The sequence below is a fragment of the Mercenaria mercenaria genome, chromosome 1 (assembly GCF_021730395.1).
Source record: "Mercenaria mercenaria strain notata chromosome 1, MADL_Memer_1, whole genome shotgun sequence".
NCBI classification, from domain to species: Eukaryota; Metazoa; Mollusca; class Bivalvia; order Venerida; family Veneridae; genus Mercenaria; species Mercenaria mercenaria.
The window spans coordinates 81752642-81779943 of NC_069361.1; the positions used below are offsets into that span (position 1 = coordinate 81752642).

Here is a 27302-nt window from a genome sequence, read left to right on the forward strand (position 1 = left end):
ACAAGAAAAAGTGTTAAAGGCTTGCAAAGGCTTGAACAGGAATAAATCGCATGGAAAGGACTGCATTATAAATGAGTATTTGATTGAAACATTTGACCTGTTAATACTGCCAATTTCCAAGTTATTTATCATTGTCTTTGACATGGGTGAATTTCCTTCAACCTTGTCACATGGTGTCATTGTCCCAATCTTAAAAAAAGAACCTTGCAATGATCCAAACAATTTTGGCGGTGTCACACTCATCAGCTGTTTTGCTAAACTGTTCACTTCGGTGATAAATGAACGCCTTAAAGAGTGGTAATAAATAATGAAAAGGTTACTGACGCACAATTCGGATTTAGACCAGGACACGGAACAACTGATGCCATATTTGTGTTACAATCATTAATTGACAGTTACCTGAGCCAGGGCAAGCGATTATATGGCGCGTTCATTGATTACCAAAAAGCATTTGATTCCGTTTTGAGAAGTGCGTTATGGTATAAACTAATACAATATGGAATTGATGGTAAACTTCTAAAGGTACTTCGATCAATGTATCCGGATATAAAATCTTGTGTGAAACAAATGGGCATGGTCTCTGACTACTTCAATTGTGAAATTGGTGTGTTTCAAGGGGAAGTGAAGTCAAGCATATTATTTTCCCTCTTCCTTAATGACACTGAGATGGCTATGCAAGGAAATACACAATCGGGATTAACCTTGATCAATTAAATATTTACCTTTTGCTATATCACGATGATTGTATTCTATTCAGCGAAACGCCAGAAGGGCTACAGTCTCATCTAAATCTACTTTATGACCATAGCCTTAAGTGGAGATTAACTGTTAATGTGGAGAAAACAAAAATCATAGCATTCAAACGAGGCAATGGTCAATTAAGTGATAACAAAGAGTGGACATATAACGGCAATGAGATAGATATTGTTGACTCTTTCAATTATCTAGGGTATGTAGTAAACTGTAACGGCTCAGTGAAGCGCGCCATGGACGCATCAAAGGCTATAAAACCGATGAACAGCTTATTCTCTATAACAAAAGGTATAGAAATACCAATAAATATTAAGTTCAATCTATTTGATGCATACGTTACATCCGTTTTGTGTTACAGTGCCGAGGTCTGGGGATTTTCAACATCAGAAGCAATTGAACGTGTGCATCGTAAGTTTATTAAGCGAGTATTGAACGTAAAACTATTGACAAGTAGCTACGGTATATACGGAGAGACGGGTAGATACCCGCTACCATTAAACAGAAAATGTAGAATAGTTAAATACTGGTTGAAACTTGTAAACAATGAACATCGGAACTGTATTCTTTGGACTGTATATGAGTCAGTGCTGAGAAATGCTGAAAACGGGCAGCAAAACTGGGCTTATAAAATGAAAAGATTGCTAAACGAAAGTGGATTTGGGGAAGTGTAGCTATATTCGCACGCTGTAAATATCAATGAATTTATGAAAATATTTAAACAAAGATGTCTAGACATGTATGTCGCTGAATGGAGAGTATGCAAACATAATAGGCCAAGTATCATGTTGTTTAACGACATAAAACAAACATTTGAAATGACAGAATATTTAATGCTTATGAAAAATCTCACATATAGACATGTTATCACTAAACTAAGACTATCATCATATTGTCTGGAAATAAAATATGGTAGTTTTATATTAATTTGTGAGTGGATCTAGATTCAGGAATATTTGTTCTTTCCTGACGAAAATATGAAAAAGGCGGCTTTTTTCAGTTAAGATATGATGAAAATATATCTATCTTTAATCAATTCATTCTGTACAATAAATTTTGTAATCAAAATCTTCTTTATTGTGGAAAACAATTCGTAATATAATGATAATTTATGTAGGTTTATTTATTGTTGATCATTTATACTTTTGCCACACGTAAAGAGCGCATGCGCATTTAAATCAAAACATCCGGTACACAGCAGGGCAACCAATGCAATGGCGTTTTAAACCCGTCTATACATAATGTTACCATACGACAATGTATATCTTTTCCTAAACACTAGTTGCTAGACAAAACCAGCTGTCGTGTTAATGTTAAAGCGCAATTATTATTGAATTATATATTTTACAATTATCTATTCTGTACCAGCGAATACACTTCTGTCATGCTTAATATCAGCGCAAAATGTCTACATGAAGAGTACTTAAAAAATATACCAGCAGTTCCATTGCCTGGCGAAACACGAAGGATGTAATCTGGAGAAGACGATATGCTGAAATTTTTAAACACCTCGTATGCAGCGAATCCGTTAGCCCTTTTTACATCCACTCGTAGTTCCGAACTTCCGTGTGATGTCATTTCATGAAGATTTTCTAGACCTATAGGAGAGAATTGACTTTATCCCAGTACTGCAAATGACTAGTTATATTTCAATTATATATACATACATTTACAGAGCGCTATGTATGTAGTTTTTCGGCATAATGAAGACTTAAATTGTGGTTAAGTAGTTTATGTTTGGAAATGAGCTACGATATATGGACATAGATAAAAAAGGAAATATTAAACCGTGTGTTAAATCTTACATTAAAAAGTTTGCTTTCTCCTTCGTTAACATCTTTAATTAATACCTCTCTGGAATGACAAAATCATCAAGTAACACTGGCTGTTGTTGAAATACCAAACGTTAAGAGCCGGTAGAATACAAGTCTATCATATGTCCCGTGCCAGTAATTGTTTTCGGTTTAGTAGATACTGCCACCAGGTATAAATTGGACTGAATATCAGCCGAGTCATATTTTTCATTATTTCAATTTTTTTACACAATGTTTTTATCTCAGTAGTTAAATATTATGTATTTTGCTTGTAAAACGAACAAAAGAACCTAAAAATAATGCGTTAATACTAAAATTATTTCTTTTTCTAGTGTTGTGACGCGCACCTGCTAAGAATATAAAGACGATATTTGAGTACAGTAAGAGAATTTGACGAATAGCATACTGCAAAATATAGATACATTAAATACTTTCATTATGTTCATAAAGGTGACATAAATCTCAATTTGCCTGTATATTATGGCAAGCGTTTGATTTAACAGGCGTTGCCAAGCGTGTCGCCATTTTAGGATCACATGGTTGTACCATCGTCACGTGATTTGCTTGACAATATTCCTGCGCAGAGGTTGCTCAAATTGTACGCCTTTAGAGACGTCATAGTCACATGACTTCATTAGAACGTATGCAACATACAGGTAGGTCTTTTGTTGCGATTGCAGAAGCTTTGTATCTACAAGAAATAATAACTCCATTTCAAGTACAATAATTATCTAAAATATTTTTGAGGAAATAAAAAAGTTGGACTCAATATTTGTGACAAGATCGAAAATGAGAATTTAAAAACCTACCAAGCCAAAACTCTCCAGTTAAGTCACCGAAACCATTTGTATAGTTTGTATAATTTCTATAAAAATCAACAGAACCATCGAACCTGTTTTGAAAAACCTGTAAAAGATTTATATCAGTTTATTTATAGCCAGTCTGTCTTTGCTTACATAGCATATGTTTATATATCAACTATTTCATATCATTAACCATGTACAGTTCAATCAGATATTTTATTTTATGTGGCCACATTATGTTTACCCAAATTTCTCCACAAATACAATTATCATTTTGGAGTCGTATTACTCAAAATGTAACTAGACCGATAATAAAGATGTTTCTACATTTTTTTCTATTCTGTCTAATTCCTTTTCGTAGAGACAAAGCCAGTCTATTCTAGAGATTTGTTTTGAGGAATGGTGTTATAATTATTGGACATAGGATATAGACTGGCTCGGTTCACTACATTAAATCAAATAAATGTAAAACTATAGATCATAGTCTTGGAGCTAGTCTACCAAGAAAAATAACGTTTTTTTTTTCAAGAGAACATTTTATACGAAGTAGTTTTGAGTGTGTACGTTTCTAGTTAGATCAACCAACTTTCATATAAAGCTATATCTGCTAAGAATCTTGCAAGGTGATGTTTTACCTTTCAAGTGACCATTGCTGTTCAAAATATAAACGCAAATTATTCAAACAAGGTCAGAGAGGATTGCGAGAGAGGTTGGTGAGATTCCTGTGTTTTGAAAGTGTACGCTACCATAGGTGCTATTTATAGCATTTAATTTTACTATCCATATCTATATTTCGTGGAGAACATTCAATTTTTTTTTCATTTTTCATCAATATATTTTACAAAGTAATTGGAGTAATTAGTTTATTTTATGATAATTTATTTTAGCTTGATTGTGACGAAACCTTCAAGCTTATTTGAACCATTCTCGATGTTCCTTTCTGGAAAGCCTTACTTTTATCATATCCTTTCCGTAGCCGTAACCTACTAAAACGTATTAGCCTCTGATGGCACTTTCACGCTTCTGTAGAATCAACATTTATGGCACGACATTTATTTTGAAAATATTCCTCAAATTTGGACATGCGAGCATATACTAACATTTTTACACAACACCAAAATGGACCTTTTGAATGATTCCACGAAGTTAAAAAAATCTCCATATACCCTTATACCGTGACGGACACCTGTGGGTTTTGTGTTTTTTTTTTCCGATTGAATTTTATTTTTCGTAGATGAAAAGCTGACATGTCGTGTTAAAGCCCGGGTTTTTTCAATTCGTAAGAAAGTGCTGAAAGTCGACTCTCCATTAGCAAAAAAAAGTAAATAAATAAATAAAAAAAAAAAAATACAAGTCCAAGCGCAAACATTCAGACGGGTTGACCCCTGCGCGTGAACTCTGACTATTGACCAATGCAAATGCGACTTTCGTTTTCAAGTTAAGCCCGTGTACTTTCATTTTCTTAACTTCCGGGAAAAGCTGAAGGTCGTCTGACGTCATTTTCTGTGTTGTCAAAAATAAACGTACGCCTTGCGAGATTGTATAAATATGTGCCGCGGCTCTCCTAAGGATAACAGAAGAAAACCGGGTACTTAAGCTTAATCAAATATGCGTAGTAGCATTTTGCTACTGTGACAGTTCTACTTCCACTTCAAGTTTAAAAAGCCGTAATTATATTAAAGACGCATGTTTGCAAAACCTGTACAACTATAGGCTGATCACTACCAAATACAATGTAAACCTCCGCAGGTCACAAGTAGTCCAAATATAAATAGTGCTAATCTCTTTTCCTTTCTTCGTGCCCTTTCTCAATAGCATTGTATTTTCTTTTACACTTCCACGTTTAAGTATGTATGTGTAGTTTTCTATTGAAATCGGCATGTTCCTATCGCATGCTAGGCGTAAGAATTTTATGTCTCGATAAGAGATATTGAAAGAAGCGAAAAGGAGTAAATTCAGCGGGTTGTATTTAACGAACTATAAAAGTTAACATTCGTTCTTTCTGTTTTTCTATAGTAGCGGTATAGTTCTTTATGGGAGTATCTGAAAATCTGATATGCTAGAAAATGCTGAAAAGCCGTTAAAAATTCAGTGGATTTTATATGAAATAAAGAACAGCCGGATTTAGTGGTGTTCAGCATATATCAGATCACAATGATAAAAGTGAAAAGAAATGTAAACGAGGATTGATATTCTCTACTTTATAGAGATGGAACCATCCAAGGGACCTTTAAGAGGTAAAGGTGTAAAATATAAATTGGTAACATCTGCATGTCAATCTTTTGTTTTCAGTATAAGTTAGAGTCTGGAAGACCTATACATAGATAATAGTTTTCAGCGTATTTACTCACAGTCCAGCCCCCATTGTCTGTATCCATATCACAAAACACAGAAACAAGCTTCTTGGATTTCCATAATTTTATAACGTAAATTCCGCTTTGGTGGTCAGGGTATTTCCTTTTAATATCATAGCAGTCTCCTATTTTGTAATATTAAAAAAACTTTTTTAATCAAATAATGTCTTCTTGACATGGATAAAGTCAAAGTTTTATTGTTCGCAGCCTGCAGTCATGCCGAAATATGAATGTCAGCAAATTATTTGAATTGTTACAAGCTATACAGACATTTGTATAATTAAATAATCTAGTTATGCTAGGGTTTAAAACAAGTACCTTGCAGTCTATTTCCGCTTTTCAGGTGTAAACAAATGTGACTTGAGGACAAAAAAAATAGTGAAATATCGAAAACAGTTCCCTAGATCATAATCAGACAATAACGTGTTTGCTACAAATGTTAATTCAGTATATTCAGTTTACATGAAAATGAAGATTATTTTTATCCCGATAGTAACATAGCCTATGAGTTACAATATGCACTATTATTTGTAATACTTAGTGACTATGAAAACACTTACTGCAGTCACTACAGTAGCTATTACAAGCTTCTACTTGTAACGATTGTCCAGTACAATAATTTCCATAAGGAGAAGGTTTAGGTCTGTTGCAGTTTCTTGTTCGTGTATGAATACCTTTGTCACATGACGTACAGTTGCTCCATGGTTCCCAATCTGACCAACGACCATCTAGATACGCATTTACAGATTATTCATATTCTCTATTTGTTCGTTTTCTGAACAAAATAGACAGTTCATTACAACACGGGTCTAGCACCTCATACTTTCTCATTTGCATATGTGCTTCTCGTAAACAGTTGAAACGTGGTAAATAAATATGATTAAGAACAAGTTTGTTATAATGTGCCTGTAGAGGACGACCCCAGATGTAATTGCAGGCACTATTATAGTCATAGGCTGGTTTCAGATTAGAACTACCAACACTTCGTTAGCCAGATGGATTGCTTCCTCAAATGAAAATTCTTCACCCTAATCGAGGGTTCGTACAATGAAGGGTAAGTGATTCGAAGTAAGTGACCTTTTAAACCCTCTTAATGAAGACGATGACGTTAAAGGGTTGGAGACAGAAGTAACAGCATTAGATTTGTGCCGAGTGTCTTTATATTTAATTCATAAAACGAGATACTTACCTTTTTCACGAAAGTGCCCATAATGTCATTAAATTTTAATTAAAAACCGAAGACACATTTCAAGAAGTATGTGTAGAATTTTACCTGTACATGGTTTTGGCATGCAAAGTGTATACTCGACTCTATCGCCAAAGCAGTGGTCGCCAAATCGCGATGGTGGAGGCTTTGAACACGATCTTAATCTTTTTGTCATGCCCATTCCACAGGTTACAGAGCATTGTCCAAATTCAGACCATTCACTCCAACCACCGTGAACTGCATTTCATATCAGCAAGACAAAGTAAGAAAAATGCTAAACAATCACCAAATACAAAGGAGTTCAACCTACAGCCACGACACCTCTTTTTATAAGTTTTTATCTTGATGTCATCTCTACTATGATAAAGTCAATGTTAAAACTAAACTATACCCCCCGCCCCCCATCCACTTGATTGGCGTTGGCGTTGGTGTTGTCTGGTTAAGTTTTAAGTTTAGGTCAGCTTTTCTCCTAAGCTATCAAAGCTATTGCTTTAAATCTAACAACACTTGTTCACCATCCATAGCTGTTTCTATATAGCAAGAAACATAACTCCATACTGCATTTCGCAAGAGTTATGGCCCCTTTTGGACTTAGAAAATATCAGATTTTTGGTTAAGTTTTATGTTTAGGTCAACTTTTCTCTTATACTATCAAAGCTATTGCTTTGAAACTTGCAACACTTGTTCAGCATCAAAAGCTGACTATGTACAGCAGGAAACATAACTTCACCCTGCTTTTTGCAAGAATTATGGCTCCTTTTGGACTTAGAAAATCAGATTTCTTGGTTAAGTTTTGTGTTTAGGTCACCTTTTCTCTTAAACCATCATAAGCTGACTCTGTACAGCAAGAAACATAACTCAATCTTGCTTTTTGCAAGAATTATGGCCCTTTTTGGACTTAGAAAATATCAGATTTCTTGCTTAAATTTTGTGTTTAGGTCAACTTTTCTCCTTAACGGTCGAAGCTATTGCTTTAAAACTTGGAGCAGTTATTTGTCATTAAAAGCTTACTCTGAAAAGCAAGTACCGTAACTCTGCATTGCTTTTTGCAAGAATTATGGCCCCAAATGGACTTAGAAAGTCATGGGAAGTGGGTTTCTATGGTATTTCGAACTCTACTCTGCATTATTTCTATATCTATGTCACACTCGGCTTTGCGTTTTAGCGTGTTAGATATCGAATTTTCGAAATCATTGAAGGTATAAAATTGTTATGTGCATGTTTTGATATTTCAATGGTGTCGTTTTTTGCCAACTTTTTGAATCGATTGTCTTACAACCGATCCATTGTTAACAATGTAGAAATTTCCTTACTTCAGACCGAACAAAAGTAGTGCCGTAGGTACAATCAAGTAGTTCCATGCCATACATTTATTTAACCATCAATTTTTGTAAGTATAATTATTTTGCCACGACGGTATTTTCAGCTGTCGAACGTCAAAATTTTAACAAATTTTTCAGTCAGTGTAATATACATATTGTTCTGTCTGCAGCAACATATTAATGCGCGAAAACTAAGTCACCGAACAAACGCCGAAGATATAAATAGATTTATTGACTAATATATTTACGAATGTTTTGGATTCTGGCTAATATATTTAGGAATATAGTAGCAAAGCATCGCGAGGCACGAGAAAGTTGTAAATACATACTTTTGAGTTATAAATATTTGTGAATGAGTAATATATGTTCGATTTTATAGATGTTTTGTTTTGGTTTTTCTTAATTATTCATTCCGTCAGTAGCGTTTAAATACAAATGTTCATGTATTCCATAAAAATGAAATGACGACGTTATTTTAAATCAAAGGTTCACTTTGAACAGCATTTTACATTTTACTGCGCCTAATTCATAAATGTGTCACTCAATTTGCACGCTTATATCGGATAGACAGCAGTCCGAATATTGGCGAGTAGGCGCTATGTCTTCCCGATGACCTTGTCAATGTTTAAGTCCTCAAACTACTGGGAGGAAACAGTTTTCGTACTATCACTGTGACCTTGATTTTGACAGTAAGACCACAGTGTGGGTCATTCTCAGAATAGTGACAGGAAACTGTGTTTGTACTAGCAGTTATTGTGACATTGATATTTGAACATTAGATCTAAAATTAATAGCGGTAATTTACTGCTCATGGACAAAGCACCGGCCGAGCTTCAGGATAGTAAGTCAAGTTATTTATTGGAAAGTGATTTTTATACCAACATCTAACTCACTGATCTTAAATCAATAAGGGTAACTTCCTGCTCGTCTGCAAAAGGTAAGCCAGATTTGTTTAGCGAAGGTCAGGGCTTCCTCAAGAAATGTATCGGAACGTGTTTTCGTAAGAATCACTGAGACCTTAATGATTCTTGTCCTTTATTCCCATCACCTCGTTATGAGTTTCTTTGTTCAAGCAGTTTAAACAATGCTGAATAGAAATAGCTAACTTTCCTCGAAGTTTTTAGGATGTCATCTATCATTTAAAACGAAACATTATCCTTTAACACACATATGTAATAATCATATGTATCTTATTTTTGGTTGCAGTCTTAACATGATAGCAATTCTCACGTTTTAAATAAAGTCACTAAAACGAAGCTGCTGATATTGATTTAAGCTGTTCACATCGCAGCTACACTAAGAATCATACTTATCAAAATATTTAGTTAGTAATGCAATCTTAAATAAAACAGCTACATATTAAGTGTGTACCTGGGCATAATTGCCGTTCGCACAATTTGGTTATTTTATTATTTCCCAAACAATTGTAACCACCGTTTGCGGGTCTCGGATTGGTGCAACTTCTAACACGTGCTTCTGTTCCATTCCCACATGTGACGTCACAGTGTGACCAGGACGACCAAGGTGACCAGTTCCCATCGACTCAAAATATAATCAAAATGTGAAATGATGATCATATAAATCTCCATAGCCGATGACTGCGAATTATATGTCTTTAATTTTGTTGTGTAGATTCTATCCCGGTCTTATACCAACATGTTGCGTGGTTCAACTCAGATACCTTACATCATAAACTATTGATTGCTTGGTCGCTTGACTCACATTAATGCTTAGATATCTGTGTATAATATTTTCTACGAAAGCTAATATGTTCGTTTACTTAATGTATATCTTAGTATGTTATTACTAATTACTGAAAAGTCAGCGGTGAATTTCATCACAAAAAAACTGGCTTCAAGGTTTAGTCATTGCAAGCCAATCGGAACTAGAAAGAAAAATATGGCCATGATGGCCCTTTATCGTTCACCTGAATTCAATTGTTTGCTTGAACAAATGTCTTTGCTAAATCTTCATACAGAAAAATCTAGGTAAGTAGGTCATGGAAAAGATTATTCCAGACAACTACTGAAATCTGTTAAAAAATCATACATGTGCTCCAAACCTCTTTGCTGTAACTTCGAAAACAGGAAAGTAGGTCACTAGATCAGGATTTAGACTATTTAAGATGAGAATTAAACGGTATCGAAAGTTATACATATGGTCCAAATTTCTATGCTGAACCTTCAAAAACAAGAAAGTAGGTCAGTAGGTCAAGGTTAAGACTATTCAAGATGAGTATTGATTTATTGAAATCTGTAACAAACATTATGTGGTCCAAATTTCTTTCCAACTGCTTCAAAATCAATTAAGTCTATGTAAAACAAGAGGGCCAAGATGTTCCTAGGTCGCTCACCCGAGAAACACACCATAACAGTGTAAACATGTTTGATCTCGTGATTTCATGGAAATATTCTGGCCAATTTTCATTAGGATTGGACCAAAAATGTGGTCTCTTGAGTTTAAACAAGTATTTTTAATGTGACCTAGTGACCTAGTTTTTGACCCCAGATGACCCATATTCCAACTCGACCTAGATTTCATCAAGGAAATCATTCTGACCAAATTTCATGAAGATCAGTTGAAAAATATAACCTCTATCGCATAGACAAGATTTTTCTTTGATTTGACCTAGTGACCTAGTTTTTGACCCCCAGATGACCCATTTTCAAACTCGACCTAGATTTTATCAAGGCAATCATTCTGACCCAATTTCATGAAGATCGTTTGAAAAATACAGCCTCTATCGCATACACAAGGTTTTTCTTTGATTAGACTTAGTGACCTAGTTTTTGACCCCAGATGACCCATTTTCAAATTTTTCCTAGATTTTATCAAGGTAAATATTTTGACAAAATTTCATGAAGATCAGTTGAAAAATACAGCCTCTATCGCATACACAAGGTATTTCTTTGTTTTGACCTAGTGACCTAGTTTTTGACCACAGGTGACCCATTTTCGAACTTATCCTAGGTTTTATTAAGATAATCATTCTGACCAAAATTTGTGAAGATCAAATGAAAAATACAGCCTCTATCGCATACACAATGTTTTTCTTTGATTTTACCTAGTGACCTAGTTTTTGACCCCAGATAACCCATTTTCAAAATAGGCCTAGACTTTATCAAGGTTACCATTTTGACAAAATTTCATGAAGATAAGTTGAAAAATACAGCCTCTATCGCATCCACAAACTTAATGTTGACAGACGACGGACGACAGACGACGGACGTCGGACATCGAGCGATCACAATAACTCACCTGAGCATTGCTCAGGTGAGCTAACAATCGACCACCTGGGCGTGACCTATATTGTCCCCATGGTCATGATTTGAACAATCTTGGTAGGGAACTACTAGAACATGCCACATACTAAATATCTAAGCTCAGGCCCTAACAGTTTAAAACAAAAATATTTTTAAAGGTTTGTTCCCTATACAAGTCTATTTAAACCATATACCCCCGGGACGGGGCAAGTTTTAACCTCAAGGGGATAATTTGAACAATCTTGGTAAAGGACTACTACACAATGCTAGATACCAAATATCAAAGCCCTAGGCCATGTGGTTTTGTACAAGAAGATTTTCAAAGTTTTCCCTGTATAAGTCTGTATAAGCTATGTGATCACCAAGGCGGGGTCATATTTGACCCTAAGGGGTAATTTGAACAATCTTGGTAGAGGACTATTACATAATGCTACAAACCAAATATAAAAGCCCTAGGCCCTGTGGTTTTAGACAAGAAGATTTTAATAGTTTTTCCTTTCGGTTGTCATGGCAAACAGAGTTCTGTGCGGAATTCAATTCTTTAAACAATTTCTAATGAAGACCATCAAAGGAACATCCCTTTGTAGTTTTATCAAAATTGGCCTAATGGCTTAGGAGGAGATGTTGTTTAAAGGAAAAAAGTGTACGGACGGACAAACGCCGGACGGTGAGCGATCACAATAGCTCACCCAAGCGCTTTATGCTCAGGGGAGCTAAAACCTAACAACAAACGTTCAATAATATGAACTTTATATAAAGATATTTACAAACCCAGTCCTAATGCAGAATCTTCTTGTACATACATGTATAATGCTCAATAAAATACTCACCAACATTGCAAAGATTACAGAATCTCGGGCATGTGTTTTTAGCATGATCTTTGTCTTTGCATATTTGGAATACAGTTTTCAGTCTCGCACAGTCAAAATTTACATCATCAACACAATCAGAGGCTGAAACAGGAAGTACTGTTTACGGATTAAGTAGATCTAACATGATAGCTATACAACTTCCCTGATTTCGTAGAAAAGTGTGTATTGTTTAAGAAAAATATATCCATAACAGTGATTTGTCATGGAATAAAATGTTTGGAGTTAATATGCGAAGGAATTATATCTCGATGGCGCTACATTAGCTAAATCACTGTTTAGGACTAACGTTATCAGGGATTATTATGTACGTCCTTGACGATATCCATCAAATACGTGCCTGATTTCTGCTGATTTCTTTTCCAGTTCACCGTTATGCCGTCTAACGCTATGAGGTAATAATTGTGACGCCAGAAAAACGAATCGTTGCATAATAACACACAGTTTTACAATTCAGCCTTCTTTGTTGAATAAGAAATCAAATCGGGTGGTGTTAGAATGTTCAGTTGTTATTTAATCACTGTACATTGAGTTTTTTTACCAATATTTGCAAACAGAGTGGTGCATGAATTCAAAACACTTAAACTCATAAATGTTAAGAATTATTTACCTCAGAACTATAAATAATTGGGTAGAGGGAATTCTCAAAAATGCGACTCTGTTTAGCAAGTATTATAACACTGAACTTTATGAACTTACCATTTGTTTTAAATGCTTTCAATGTTACAGAAAAGATGAAACTATTTGATGATATGATTCTTCCTATCTTTAAATATAGAGAAGAGGTACTGGGTTTTAATAAAGAAGTTCATTTAAAGTTGTTGTTGTTTTCCAAATACGTGTAATGATTACAAGATCTGCAGTTCTTGATGAATATAAAGATTCCCTCTTATCAATAATACGAAAAGTAGAATCAATCAATAGAATCACTGGTTTAAAATTATGAAATCTCCTAAGTGGTTTTTACATTGATCAATGTTCTTAAAAGATGTATGCATGAAATGTATCTTTAGATTTTACATCATTTAACATTCCATCATTAATTGAATTTATGATTTAAAATTCAACTTAAAACTTTCTCGACACTGCCCTCTATATATCATATAACAAATAAAAAGTGTAAACTCGTATTTGTTTGAAAAACATGTATACATTTACTTCGAAGGAAAAACTCACGTATTAGATGTATACACAGGTTTTTATTGCACAAATCGAAAGAGCAGCATTCATGGCATTCCAAAGTTTGTCTTATTTCGAGATCTCTTCCAACAATCGCACCTGGTCCAGTATTATTCACTCCACATTTCTGAAATATTAAAAAATGTAACATTACTTGTATCATAGCCTAATATGATGTCTTTGAAGTTTGTAGTGCTTTATTGGCAATACCTTAAACTATACAAAGTGTAACTAAAAGGGTGAAAATAAAAGATCAAAACTGTGCAGTGTATCTGAGAAACAATGAAATGGTTACAATGGTTTTATGCTATTCACTCCCAACAGAGTGATGCTTAGCAATATTGAAGCATAACATAAGGTGACTGCGTTGTTATGATATATATGTCAGATTTAGAGGACACTATTACATTTACCAATATTTATGTTTTTGAAACACTTAATGTCACTTGTATGTAAGGTACAGAGAAAACAAAACATTAAAAAAAATTACTAGGGTAAGTATAATTATCCAAAAACGCCTCAAACATCAGTAAAATTTATATATGTATCCAGTATATAAATATAGCTGTCAGCATATTAAAGAAATCACGTTTGAAATACTAACTCCGTTTCAAATTTTAACGGTCCAACGTACAAATAGAAAAATAGAAAACTAATTCATCATAACATTTTATGATTTTTCTACTCTAGTGTACTGCACATCTGCATTTTGGGCCTATATTCTTTTCAATTTTGAACTTACCTGACATATACCAATACACTAATTACGTGGTCTTGCAATTAAAACGGAGGTGCTAATTGATCCTGTTATATATGCAAATTTTAAACGAAGCAAGATTCTGTATGGCTATAACACAAATAATATATAGTAATTGCTGCCACTTGTATATGAAATAAAATCTCGGGGCTATGCCCTGTTGCGTATTTCAAATATCTCTTGACAGCAATCTCTTTTTTATTACCTTTGTAGCGTTATACTTACATACATACTCACGCACGCACGCAAGCACACACGCACGCACGCACGCACGAACACAAACGCACACACATACATACATACATACAAGTTGCTGGACTGATTATAAGCCATGAAATCCAAAATTTGCCAAATTGTGACTTTAAGCACATGCTATCTGTAATTTAAGCAAAATGAATTGGAATGTGGTGTGCCTGACGATAAAAAGTTAAACAAGAAGTCAATTGAGTGCTTAATAAGAATATTTTTACGTGTTAAAATGAAGTGTTAAAATGTACCATTCTGTACCTAGGGTTATTCAAATTTTAAGATAAAACTTACGTTGTTATTGCCACATCCTAACGAGTATGTTTTACCGCTTCCACCAGGAACCGTTGCATGTGAACAGAACTAGAATAAAGTAAGATATGTATTAATAACAAATACAGTATTGAAACAGGCCACTGTTGTCTCTTTTAAAAGAAACAGTCAATGAAGCTGCAAACAGAATAATTATATAGATTGCGTAGGACCTCCACACAAGTATGATCAATAAAATGCATATGCCTGTTACGTTTGATTATATGTTGCTACCATGAGACCTTATAATACCGGTAAATAGCTTATGCAATTTGATCAGTCCATACTTCAGCAAGGGTTTGTTAAAGTCAAGATTTGAGAATTTGAACGATGAAATATTTCAGATTTTTTTCTAAACATTTTAAGCGGACTCAAGTGTTCATTATTGCGCCAGTGAACCAAAAAGGTATTGTTGTAAGAATTAGAATCAAATACTCCTACTCAACATATAAAAATACCCAATTAAACCTATTCTGGCTACCCATCAAGAAACTATACTCAAATATACATATTCTTGCACCAAATGAAGGCTCATTGTAAATAAGGTCAAACGCATAGACGGACGGACGGATGGATACAATTATCATACCCCCTTCTTTTCTTCGGACCTCAGGCAAATTGTTGTGACTATTGACCAGCATGTTTTTGATAGTTATAACTTAATATTGTTATGCAATGTCTAATTATGATGGTAAACAAGGTCAAATAATTTATTTCTCATGTAGTTATACGTAACCGTTATTTCTGTATGATGCGATTGAAATGCAGTTGTCTTCAGGCATTTATTGTAAAGGGTCTTGAATATATTTATCAAATTATTTGAAATACGTTTTAAGTTTATTAATATTTCAGTGGCACAGTTCAGTGTGAGACAATGGTAATTAAATGTAGAGTGTCATATTATCCGATTTCATTTACCATATTAGATATGCGTCGTTCTTCATTTGTTTTGTTTAGTTTCTATGCGTTAATGAATAGAAATATTTGAGACACGATGAGATAAAATGAAAGATCTATTGGAAAGGCGTTTTGACAAGAGTTAACAAAAGTTAACATATCATTGTGAAAAAAAGTGTTTTTTGTTTCTTATTTAAAGCATACACTTCACATCCAGTTTTAATATAAATACAGGTATTGTTAAACAATGTACGAGCATTCAAAACTACTAAATGAAGCACTTTTACATTTCCTGTAATTATAATTATGAAGAACTTATACTTATAATGCGAGCTCATTGAGTATATGACACTCGGATCATTTTAAATGCCATATATTACATAAATTTATACCGCCTCGGTAGCCTAGTTGTAGAGCGTCCACTTCGAGTGCGGGAGGTCGTGGGTTCGATCCCCGGCCGCGTCATACCAAAGACGTAAAAAATGGTACTAGTAGCTTCCTCGCTTGGGGCTCAGCATTAAGAGGGTAGTGCTAGGACTGGTCAGCCCGGTGTCAGTATAATGTGACTGGGTGGGGTATCATGTCACGTGTCTACGGTGTGATATTCCAGTGAGGCAGCACTATAAGGTTGGACATTGTGCTCACTGCTACAAGTAGACACCGTCGTTTATATGACTGAAAAATTGTTGAAAAAGACGTTAAACCCGAACACACACACACACACATACATAAATTTATACCTCATCGGCTCCACATGTAACAGTGTTATTACACTCATTGGGATCCTGTATATTTGCACAACTGTAACATTCTAAGGCACCTGCAATTGAGGATAATTGATGGTAAGAATAAACCTAATCTGTATGAAGCAGTGCTAAAAGCGAACAATCGAGGTATTCTACATTTGAAGAATACGCATAAACTTCTGTAGACATTATAGGTAATAAGTGTTTCACACAAAGTTACTGTATATTTATTTACAAAACAACAGAAATAAAACAAAGTAAAAGAAAACAAAATGATAGTAATAATATTAATAATAGTAAAACACGCACTGACATGTAGATTGTAAATTATGAAAAATAAACGTAGTTCAGTTGCGACTCATTAACAAGTTAAATAATACTGACTGAGGAATTCTAGTAATGAGTTCCTCTAATATTGTTTAATTTAAAGCATTTTGGCAATGCAAACAGTATTTATGTATTAATACCTCCCACACCGTATACCTTCTCAGTCAACATCAATGCCAAATAAAGAAACTGACTGAAGCCAGCTGGAAGTGATTCCTAAAAATCATGTAGTAGGAATTATGCAAAACCAGTGTTATCATATTTCAAGTTACACTATTTAGCGACTTATGAGTGAAAATATGAAGTGAAATGAATAAAATATCATAAACTAACTTATCAATGAGGCATATTATGTAAAGGACGTAAACCTATAGCAGCTTGGCAGTGAAGCATATTAAGTAAACGTACTTATAGCCCGGCTTATAAGTCATTCGATCTTGCATTTTTTACTAGAGACAAGCCACGAACATAAAATGATTGAAGGTTATGTCAAATAGAAATCTGGATATAGAACACTGACTTTTTGCACCCTCTGTTGTCAGGGGCAGACAACTCATATAAAGGATATTTTCAGCAAATTTCGTTTTAAATCGTCATATTTCACTCAACTTTTAATGAATCTTTAAGATGTTTGGGATTTAAATGTTTTGTGTTAATATCTTTCTATTTATAGTATCAAAAGCAGGTTTACTCTCAAGCTTATTCATGCGCAACGACTTCCCCCTTTTTTTTTGGATAAAAATGCTCTTAGTAGTTATATTTTTTAATGAATGCTGACAAAATTGTTATATAATTTATCTTTATAGGAATGCAAAATTGAAATAATGTAAATAAATAATATATTTCAGAAAAAAAATAAAATATTCATTGTGATTTATAAACAGCTACCGTTCATTCTTTTTTATCAAAATTACCCTAAAATGTTTGTAATATTAACTCATTTTTCAGTACAAAACCCTTAAAACAACACTTATTACAGTTTTGTGACATTATCTGCGAACTAATATATCATTTTCCTGAAAAATAATCAGTTAACGCAATTAAAAGGGAGGTAATCGGTAAATGGAAATATATAGTGTATATTTTTCGCATTACCGTGATTTATGTGTTATAATATTGGTATTGGTTAGTTACAAATATCCAGGCACTTATGTATTTAGATTAAAAGGTCCATGGTCTCAAAAGAATAATTAAGTGGAATCATTCATGGCGATTAACCATTAAATAAATTGCACATTCTGACCTAGCTGGATTTTGTTGCAGCTTAATAAACAAAGAAAAAAGTAGTCAATATCTGTATATTTAAGAAATAAGAATTAGTATCGCTAGGGCGTAGCTCGAGTTATATAATAATACGCGTCAGATGACAAACAATGAAGAGCATATCACTAAATTTGATATATTGTTTCGATTCTTACACGTTACGAAGGACTTTAAAGTACGCCTCGGTAGCCTAGTGGTAGACCGTCCGCTTTGAGTGGGGAAGGTCGAGGATTCAATCCCCGGCCGCGTCATACCATAGACGTAAATATGGTACCAGCAGCTTCCTCGGTGTCAATATAATGACTTGGTGGGGTATTTTTTGCTGTGTTTAACGTCGCACCGACACAGTTATAGATGATATGGCGGCTTTCCAGCTTTGATGGTAAAGGAAGACCCCGGGGACCCCTCCGTGCATTATTTCATCACGAGCGAGCACCTGGGAAGAACCACCGACCTTCCGTAAGCCAGCTGGATGGCTTCCTCACATAAAGAATTCAACGCCCCGAGTGAGGCTCGAACCGACTTGGTGGGGTATCATGCCACGTGTCTACAAGGTGATATTATTATTATTATTATTCCAGATTTATATAGCACCCTTTTCATGATAAAATTCACGCTTTACATAGTTCAAATGCAGCCACACAGGGCGCATAATTCATCCTCTACTAGTACAGACACAGAGCGATCTGACCAGAGGGACAGAGTGAGACAAAGTCCCCACGACAGAGAGATCAGAAATCAGATACAGGCATGTCCGGCTAACTTAGCCTAGCTCGTTACGTGGTTCTTTAACGTGCCAAGTGTATAGCACTAATACACGCAAGGATTGCCTGGGTTCCTAACCAGTACACCTCCAGTTGGGTGGGAAACACTGAAAAGCGTTTCTGAAAATTCCAGAGTAGCTGCCGGGTATCGAACCCCCGATCTCAGGATTGGAAGGCCAGTGTGCACACCACTGAGCTATCCGTCCACCTTTATGCCAGTGTGGCAGCACTATAAAGTTGGGCATTGTGCTCACTGCTACAAGTAGAAAGCGTCGTTTATAAGACTGAAAAATTGTTGAAAAAGACGTTTAACCCGAACACACACACACACACACACATCCTTGACGACATCCATCAAATGCTAGTATTGGCCTATTTTCTATTTTGTGTTGATTTCTTTTCCTTTGCGACCGACGTAATAATTGTGACGTCAATTATTACTACTTGGATAAATGAAACCCAGAATTTTATCATGAAATTTCAGTGATCATGTAAGAATAAAAATAAAGAAGGCCGTCGAGTGGTTTTCACCTAACAAAGCTTTTTTTACTCTTCTTGTAACGGCATGATGTGTGTATCGTTCTTTATATTTTGGCAAACTAATGTAATTAAAGATGTACTCAAATGAACAGTACTAAGTTGCGATTTATTTCTTACGTTAACCAAACTATATTTATATGTGACAAATGAATATTTTAGATTGAAAGAAAATTGACATGAGAACATAATTTAATCACTCAAAGCATGAAAAAGTCTTACAGAGTTGCTATTGACAGTTGTTATTGACCTTTTATCCTAAAGGTCTATGGCCATAGTGAAAAATAAAAATCAACTAAATATATTCGTGTTTTAAATGTTAAGGGATGCGTATTTCGGACGCGTCAATGTAGTATATACCAAAATTGAAACTGCTAACTTGCTATTTATATCATATAAGCACATGTGTTATTTGTCTTTCTTTAATATTGTTTACACTGATTCAGTTTTGCATTACTTTAACTGTTTATATAAATCAACTTACGGCGTATATTTATACTAAAATGCAACATCATGAAAGTGTCTTATAACTAATGTCTAGTGTAATCACAAAAGAATGACGACGCGACGTCTGTAAGCAATCGTGCATCCAAACGTTCTGATATTTGTAGCCCCGTTTTGGAAAGCCAATTAACTTCGGTAGAACTATTTATTTCATTTCATTTCAACAAATGCAATCGTTTTCAAGTACTAAGATGTGTAAAAATGCTTATGTTCATCTTACATTCCCTTTCATTAAGAAATAGACTGTGGTTTAGTGGTTCACATCTGGGTATGAAACATATGGACGTGTTTAGCTTACAGAAGGCGGTAGTCTTCACACGCGCTTTAAATAAAACTCATGTATTTCATACCAAAATAAAAATTTGTAAACCACGAGGTGATGTGTACTTATAACTACTACTTGAAATATTCAGTTTAATTTTACATATTTTGGGAGTTATACTTCTCGGAAACCCTACATCAAATGTATTAAAGTGGTGAAATGCAGTTTGATATAAATATGTTAGATCAAAGCCGCCGCAATATTTTTAAGCAATCATACATTTTTCCATATTAATTTATATAAATGAATAATATATCTCTGACAGGTAAAAACACCCCAAAAATGAAATTTAGTAAGGCAATGAATCGTTTCAAACATGCGCAAATGTTCAGTTTTATTCATCAGTAAGAAAGTATATACGGATGAGTATCCCCCCTCTCTCTCTCTCTTCCCCCCACCCCATCCAGACACACACAACACACACCTTCTTTCCGGATATTTTACCTTTTTACCTTATTTGGATCAAATTACATTAGTTCGTGTAAAATTATTATCTCACATACCACTTTTAAAATTATAGTTCTAAACAAATGTTTTAAATAACTACAAGAAACAATAAAATATGAGCAAGATACTTAGATATATGAAGTTTTTTATTGAGCCGCTTCTAAATGGGTTGAGGCATTGATGTGAATAAAAGTATTTGATATTGCATGTTTCAATTAGCTGTAATTTTGACATTTTACTATCAATATATTTTTCTAAATGAGTGAAAATATGTGCATGTAGTAATTTGAACGGTATTTGAAAAAGTCTAAGTATGACGCTATAAGATTTGGTAAGTGCATGTTGTCATACAGTTTACAGCTGTATGCAACATCGCGGTACTAATAAAATCTCTCTGGCCTATCCCTACAAATATTTTTAAGGGAATATTTCTTCTTTCAGTATTATATACGTTTCTTGCTTTCTAGCAGTTAGAAAGGGTTTGATTTTCTTAGTATTTTATATGCCATCACTTAGCCTAGCTCTGTTGCGAAGTAGTCATGAAATTAACCACTCTACATTGTTCTTCATTATGTTATATCAAGTAATATATCGCTGCAAAAGTATAGGAAAGTATTTAATTCAAATTAAGATCTACATATGAATTGATTATTACAGAAACACGAGGTTTAGTTCGTATCCACAAGAAAGAAATATACAACATTTAGAATGAGCAAAATATGAGGCATCTCTCCCGTATGTGTGGACAAGTTTAAAATAACCCAAAAAGGCATTTATAGTCGGAACAATTCTTAAGCGATATAATCTTATGAACACATGTTTCCTCTTTTTATAACACTATTTTATAAAATATTTGTCGTTGTTTGAAAACAGGATGTAAAGTTTAAGAAATGTGATACGTCGTTTTAGATAACTTATCCCTGTTCATACAAACTATTCCAAAAGTAACCTTTCTTTGATATTTCTGAAAATAATGTAACTTTGAGAAGCATAGCCCGATTGTTTTGTCACCAGATTATTAGAAATTTTGAAAAGGCGATAAAATTTTAAACGTTGCTGAACATGATCATGTTATTTTTACGAATTCAATAGTCCTAAAGATGACGTCATAAAACAGTTTGCCCAGGCTTTCATGGTTGACTGAATCGAGTGTTCCATATCCAGAATTTATCTTCTGGTATTGTTCTTTAAGAAGTGTATTATCTTAAGTCTCTACTAAAATGTGCAAGGTTCGGCCATATTTTAGGATTTATAAGCCGAGCTATTATCAGTAAGTTAAGTTAGGTTAAAGTACGTAAAAGCCTGCATAGAATCTTATCAGTGAGGCACAATAGGTACATGACGTAAACTATTTGATAGCAGTTGATCATGCACTCTATTTTTAAACAACATATCAGTTGAGTGAAGTAAGACAACTTTATGTTAAAGCTTGTGAGTAGATAAGATTAGGTAATGTACGACCACGTTTTATAGCAGCTGGTGAGGCAAAATATGTACATGACGTGAGCTATAAAGTAACAAAGGGGTAAATTAGGTAAAGTACGTAATTTATTCTAAGCAAGATGTAAGTGGGATAAAGTAGTAGGCTAGTATGACAAATACGTTAACGCAGCTTACCAGTAAGATCAATTAGATAAAGCAAAACAACCACTGTTGAGATATCTGAAAATACAAAATGCAAATTATTTTAATACAAAACTATTTTAGTAATTTTGGGTTTACATTCTTTATACAGGAAAAATACTTTTTATGCCACAAAAAGCCTCTTCAGAATACTTCAAAATACTAAAGCATATTAATATTTACAACTTTGGTAGTTACGTAATCTCGGACAACCAAATTTCCTTTTCAATATTTAATAATCGATTCCTAAAAAATGTAACAATAGTATAATGTCAATATAAATATAGTTTTTGAGTACACTGTACCGTTATAATAATCTGTCACTGGTAGTAGATGTAGGTGGAAATATACTGTTCGAGGGAATCTGCTTTGGCGGTAGTGAGGTTTTGCCGAGTTACCACCAAAGCATCGTTTAAGTTACCCGAGAGCGGTATACTCACACTTGCATCTACAAATAGTGTTAGCTTATTTTTCTTTCATACCGTATTTAGGAAATTGTAGAGTAAATAAAGCGAAACGAAATGCTTTCATTGAAACACTCTTTCTTACAGCACTGTGATTAAACAAAGCGTGAACAAATGACGTCCGTAAACAGAAATGACGTCATGGCGTTTCAAAAACGCACGAAAACAAAGTGCCGGTAAAATTGTTTCATTTGTAGCGTAACATTACGTAGTTTCCTTAAAATCGAGAAATGTACTTTAAGGAACAAAGAGCAACTATCAAAGTATTTGTTTCTTTCTTATTTTACATAAACAGTACGAATCGTTAGCTGTCATAAACAGCTCAAGAGTCATCTGACATGTGTGTGCCAGTTGGATTTTGCCGGCACGTGTAAATTCACTGGAAACGTCCGATTAGCCTAAATATTGAAAATTGAACAAAGATTTTACAGTTGTAGTTAAATTTAGATATTCTATATTGCATGACCTACACTGCATCATATATTTTTTGCACTGGTCCAAAAAACAGGTTATTGATCTTCACGTTATTGCTGCAAAAAATTATACTACGTAATTTGTAAATTTTAAGCCAGTGGCGTTATTCTAGGTATTTTTCAATCCTTGTGCGAATCTAATATCACAACAGTGCCGAAAACGTAACTATTTACAAAACACATACAAAATGTTTGGTGTTTTTCAAGTATTTTATAAATCTTACTTACACATGGAAAACTTTTGACAAATAAGTCTTACACGTCGATCAGTTGAAATGTAAATGAGACGCAATAACTTTCTTATCTATACAAAGTCCTATTGATAAGAAAATATTTGTGTTTCACATGACTATGTTCTAAATGAAAGCCACATGTAAATCTTCAAAACTTATTATCAGTAAAGCAAAATGTGCAACCACGAGATAAAATGTAAAATGCTGTGTTATTGAGTGAAAGATAGTGAAACGAATTTCCTTCGTATGTTTTCAGTGTATTTTAAAAGCGTAACGCCACGTGTAACATTATGATAATGAATGTTTATGACAAGAAGCAAAATACTCGAAAATAATTCTTTTCTGATTATTATTATTTTGATTGATATTTGCAGTGACATCAATACATAAATTCAAAGAATATACGTCTGGGCTAATCTTCAAAACACACCGTTACCCTACAGATAAATATCTACTAGTAAGCTGGACCTCCATATTGTTGTTTCATTCTGTTTTGTTAACCAACGTTATTTTGCAGCTCTTTCTTGTTTCTCCAATCCCAATTTAGGAGATGGGGCGGGCGTTGGTACTTTGTTTTGACTTCGTCCGTCTGTCCGCCCGTCCTTCATGGTGTCCGTCCTACAAAAGTGTCACCTATATCTCAAAACGTATTTTATCTACATTCAGGAAAGTTATTCAGCATATGTAGTTGCACGTATGAGAATTTGCTTGTGATTTCACTCAGTAAGATCAGAGCTATGACCCTAGAATAAGTAAAATATGCTTAAAGGATCAAATCGTTTGCATCTCAAAAAGTATTTGACCTAGAGTTTTCAGCCTGTACATAGAACTTGTCTTGTTTTGAATTCTTAAAAATGAGCTTAACCTGAAAGTTTACCTGGTCTTGCATTGCTAACAATTGAGATATGAAAATACAATGGCAGTACGATGGGACACATATGTCCTATGTAAATATAAAATATATAGAAATTAAGATTTAATTGACTATCTATCTTAAACACACGATAAAGAGTAACATGATCTATAAGTGAAAGCCTCTTGGAGAAACATCAGAAGGTGTCGGCTAAAACTTGTTTTCCATTTCAAATAGTAAAATGTACATTTTATATATCTGAAGTAATAGTATGACTAATAGAAAAATATACAATAACGGTGTATTTTGAACAGATAGTACAAAACTAAAACGTTAACTTTCAGTATTGGGAATCACGTGACCCAAACGGAACACGGAAATCAACATGACGGATTTTTTTACTTTTATTTACCAATTTTAAAAGTTAGTAAAAACTACAGCATCTATTTCACTAGTATTATAGCGCAGTCTATGCGCATTTTAGTGCTCTTTCCAGCGATGTATGTGTCTTGTCTACGTTCCCTCTAGTTTCTGAGTTACCTTCGAGGTTTTGAACATTTCTGTAGAAACGCAATGGTAGGATACACGTAATCACTATTTGCATACAAAAATATATGCAATTTGCAGCTTTTCATACTTGTTTAAATCTGTAACTGTTAGATCTTTATCATATAGTAATCATGCACAGTGTTTGTTGATGATTTTTCGCGAATTCTTGCAAAAACAATGGACAAACCATATGCTATGATACGCAACACGTACTAACTATTGACAGTCTGATATGCAACGCGTGCATGTATCGCCAACGGCGATTTAACTTCAAAGTTGCGTCATAACTAATTTATTGAACTATTTCAAACGAGGTTTTTAGTTTTTAAGATTGTTCGGAAGCAAATTAATCATTATTTATGTTTAAAGAGGTCAGAACGCTAGGACTTTCATGTTTCAAAATTACATAAAATCTATTATTTTATTTCAGAATGGCGCAGTTGTTTAGTTTTCTAATCTTGTATACTTTTTTTCTAAAGAAATAGCAAAACCTAAGAAGAAACCGAGTCTGACACTTGAGGAAAAAGAAGTGGATAAAGAAGCAAAACAAAAATATTAATATTATAGTAACTTTCCAATGACTGCAGTCCGCCAAGAAATCACAGTCACCAGCGAGAAAACAAACAAAATGGCTGCTTATGCCATCCTTATCCCCTCTACAACTTATGTCCAGCACATAAAAGAATAAAATAGGGTTATTATAATAGTACAGTGGCGCCCGCGTGTTGGTTCCCCGTGCACACGATTAAATCCTTGCGTGGCACCATTCATAAACGTTTCACGTTACACGCTTAGTTAATCGTGCAGCCAATCAAATTAGTTTTTAAACCGTGTAAGCGTGCGGAAGGGGGAGGGGGGTTTTTTTTTTGCATTATACGCATGCGCAGCGTGTAGATTGAGATGGTAAAGCGATGTCAGCTCGCGTCGTCTGCATGATGCCTGTGTATGATCACAAGTGGAATTTTTCAACTTTTGTTGCTTCCATTTCAAATTTTAAAATGGAATCAAAACTATTTACAAATTTGGGTCTTCTTTAAAATTCCCGATTAAAGCTTTGTCTTTAAGAACAAATATAAAAGTTTTTTTTTTCTTTTTATGTCATATCGTTTCGTTCAAAACAAGTGTTAAAAATACATTTTTTTAATTCCATTTCAGTGACTCTCTATTATTTCAAACACCTGTTTTACGTAAGTCATTAAATGAAAAAGGTGAAATTAGTTTTAAACAGTATTTTTATACAAGTATGCATAACATGATACAACAGTTCTAAAGATAAAATGAGGATTAGGAACAAAGTTTGTGTAACTTATTGTGTCATTTCCCCTATAATTACTAACTCCTTGTCATGACAGACTGAACATACAAGCGCAAAACAAAAATGAAATCAAAAGAAACTACTGTATAAACAGATAATAAAAAGAAGTATAAGGTGAAATTATCCATATATTTCCAAATGCCTGGGTGATGATCTTATATATTTTTAATGGATTTTGCTGAGTTTTTCCACGGGTTACCAAGGATGGTGTATACCAATTTACCCATAATTATTCTTGTATGAATTTTTTAAATAACTTTTGGGCTGAACAATTATAAATATAAATTTACGCTGAGAGTAAACTCTGTCACAGAATACAGGCTAGATTTAGTGTGTTTGATTTGATTGATAGATTATTCACATTAGGGCAAAAATACAGCTTTATACGGGAGCTAGCGTATTTTTAAGAAAAGATACGTTTTTTTTCCTATATGTACTATAAACTCTCATCTGTCTAAAAATAAATCAAAAAAAAAAAAAAAGAAAGAAAGGAGAAATGCGTAACTTTATATAATATGTAATTTTTTATTCAACTATAATATTCAACGAAAAATCAGAAAATTTATCATAAGGAATGTCTCTAAAAATATCGTAATAAAAAGAAGGAACAAAAATTCTTTTCGCAAATTGTACATACACTATCATAGTTACTAAAGATTAAAATATTTAAACATGCGCAAAATGCTACTCCCGCTAAACAATTAATGGAACCGGATGACACAATATCCCATTCTGCCATCAGAGGATCAAAGTGCAATTACCCCCCTTTGGCGGAACCTTTTACGTGCTGTTTTGATCTACTAATCAGAACGAGAGTCTCACAATTAGTTACATTTTTGTCTCGATAGCTTCGGGCAATATCTCTTATTGCAAATATTGGGGTAAATTGAAGAAAACTTTTCCGATACGGCCAGCTGTTTAAAACTATCTTCATGCAGTTAAATCGAACCCTTCTAATAGAATAACGCACTTAGTCTATGTATCAATTAAAAAAAAAATATTTTTTTTGTAATTAAAACACGTATGTTCATGCGGGTGCACTCTGTAATATTTGGGGAGAGGAATGAATTATGGGGAAAAAATGGAAAATTCTGCGATAAGTCATGCCA

At 34.0% G+C, this 27302-nt stretch overlaps 1 protein-coding gene across 1 annotated transcript; it reads right to left on the minus strand.

The window, feature by feature from the left end:
• Nucleotides 1-1620: 1620 nt before the first annotated feature.
• Nucleotides 1621-23520, minus strand: LOC123545430 (SCO-spondin-like). Its single transcript, XM_053520727.1, has 13 exons — nucleotides 23472-23520; nucleotides 22301-22345; nucleotides 16514-16593; nucleotides 14859-14927; nucleotides 13559-13688; nucleotides 12344-12466; nucleotides 9622-9792; nucleotides 6995-7165; nucleotides 6282-6449; nucleotides 5719-5846; nucleotides 3374-3470; nucleotides 2187-2348; nucleotides 1621-1646 (listed from the first exon to the last, which is right to left on the minus strand). Exons 1-13 carry the CDS (start codon nucleotides 23473-23475, stop codon nucleotides 1621-1623), a joined length of 1374 nt encoding a protein of 457 aa, XP_053376702.1. The 5' UTR covers nucleotides 23476-23520.
• Between the last annotated feature and the right edge of the window lie 3782 nt (nucleotides 23521-27302).

Coding starts and splice junctions, on each gene's coding strand:
- LOC123545430 (XM_053520727.1), bottom strand. Junction 3,471..5,718: donor CAGACAATGGGGGCTGGACT/GTGAGTAAATAC, acceptor AATCTTTTACAG/GTTTTTCAAAACAGGTTCGA. Junction 1,647..2,186: donor GCCAGGCAATGGAACTGCTG/GTATATTTTTTA, acceptor TTTTATTTCCAG/ACAATATGATGATAGTCTTA.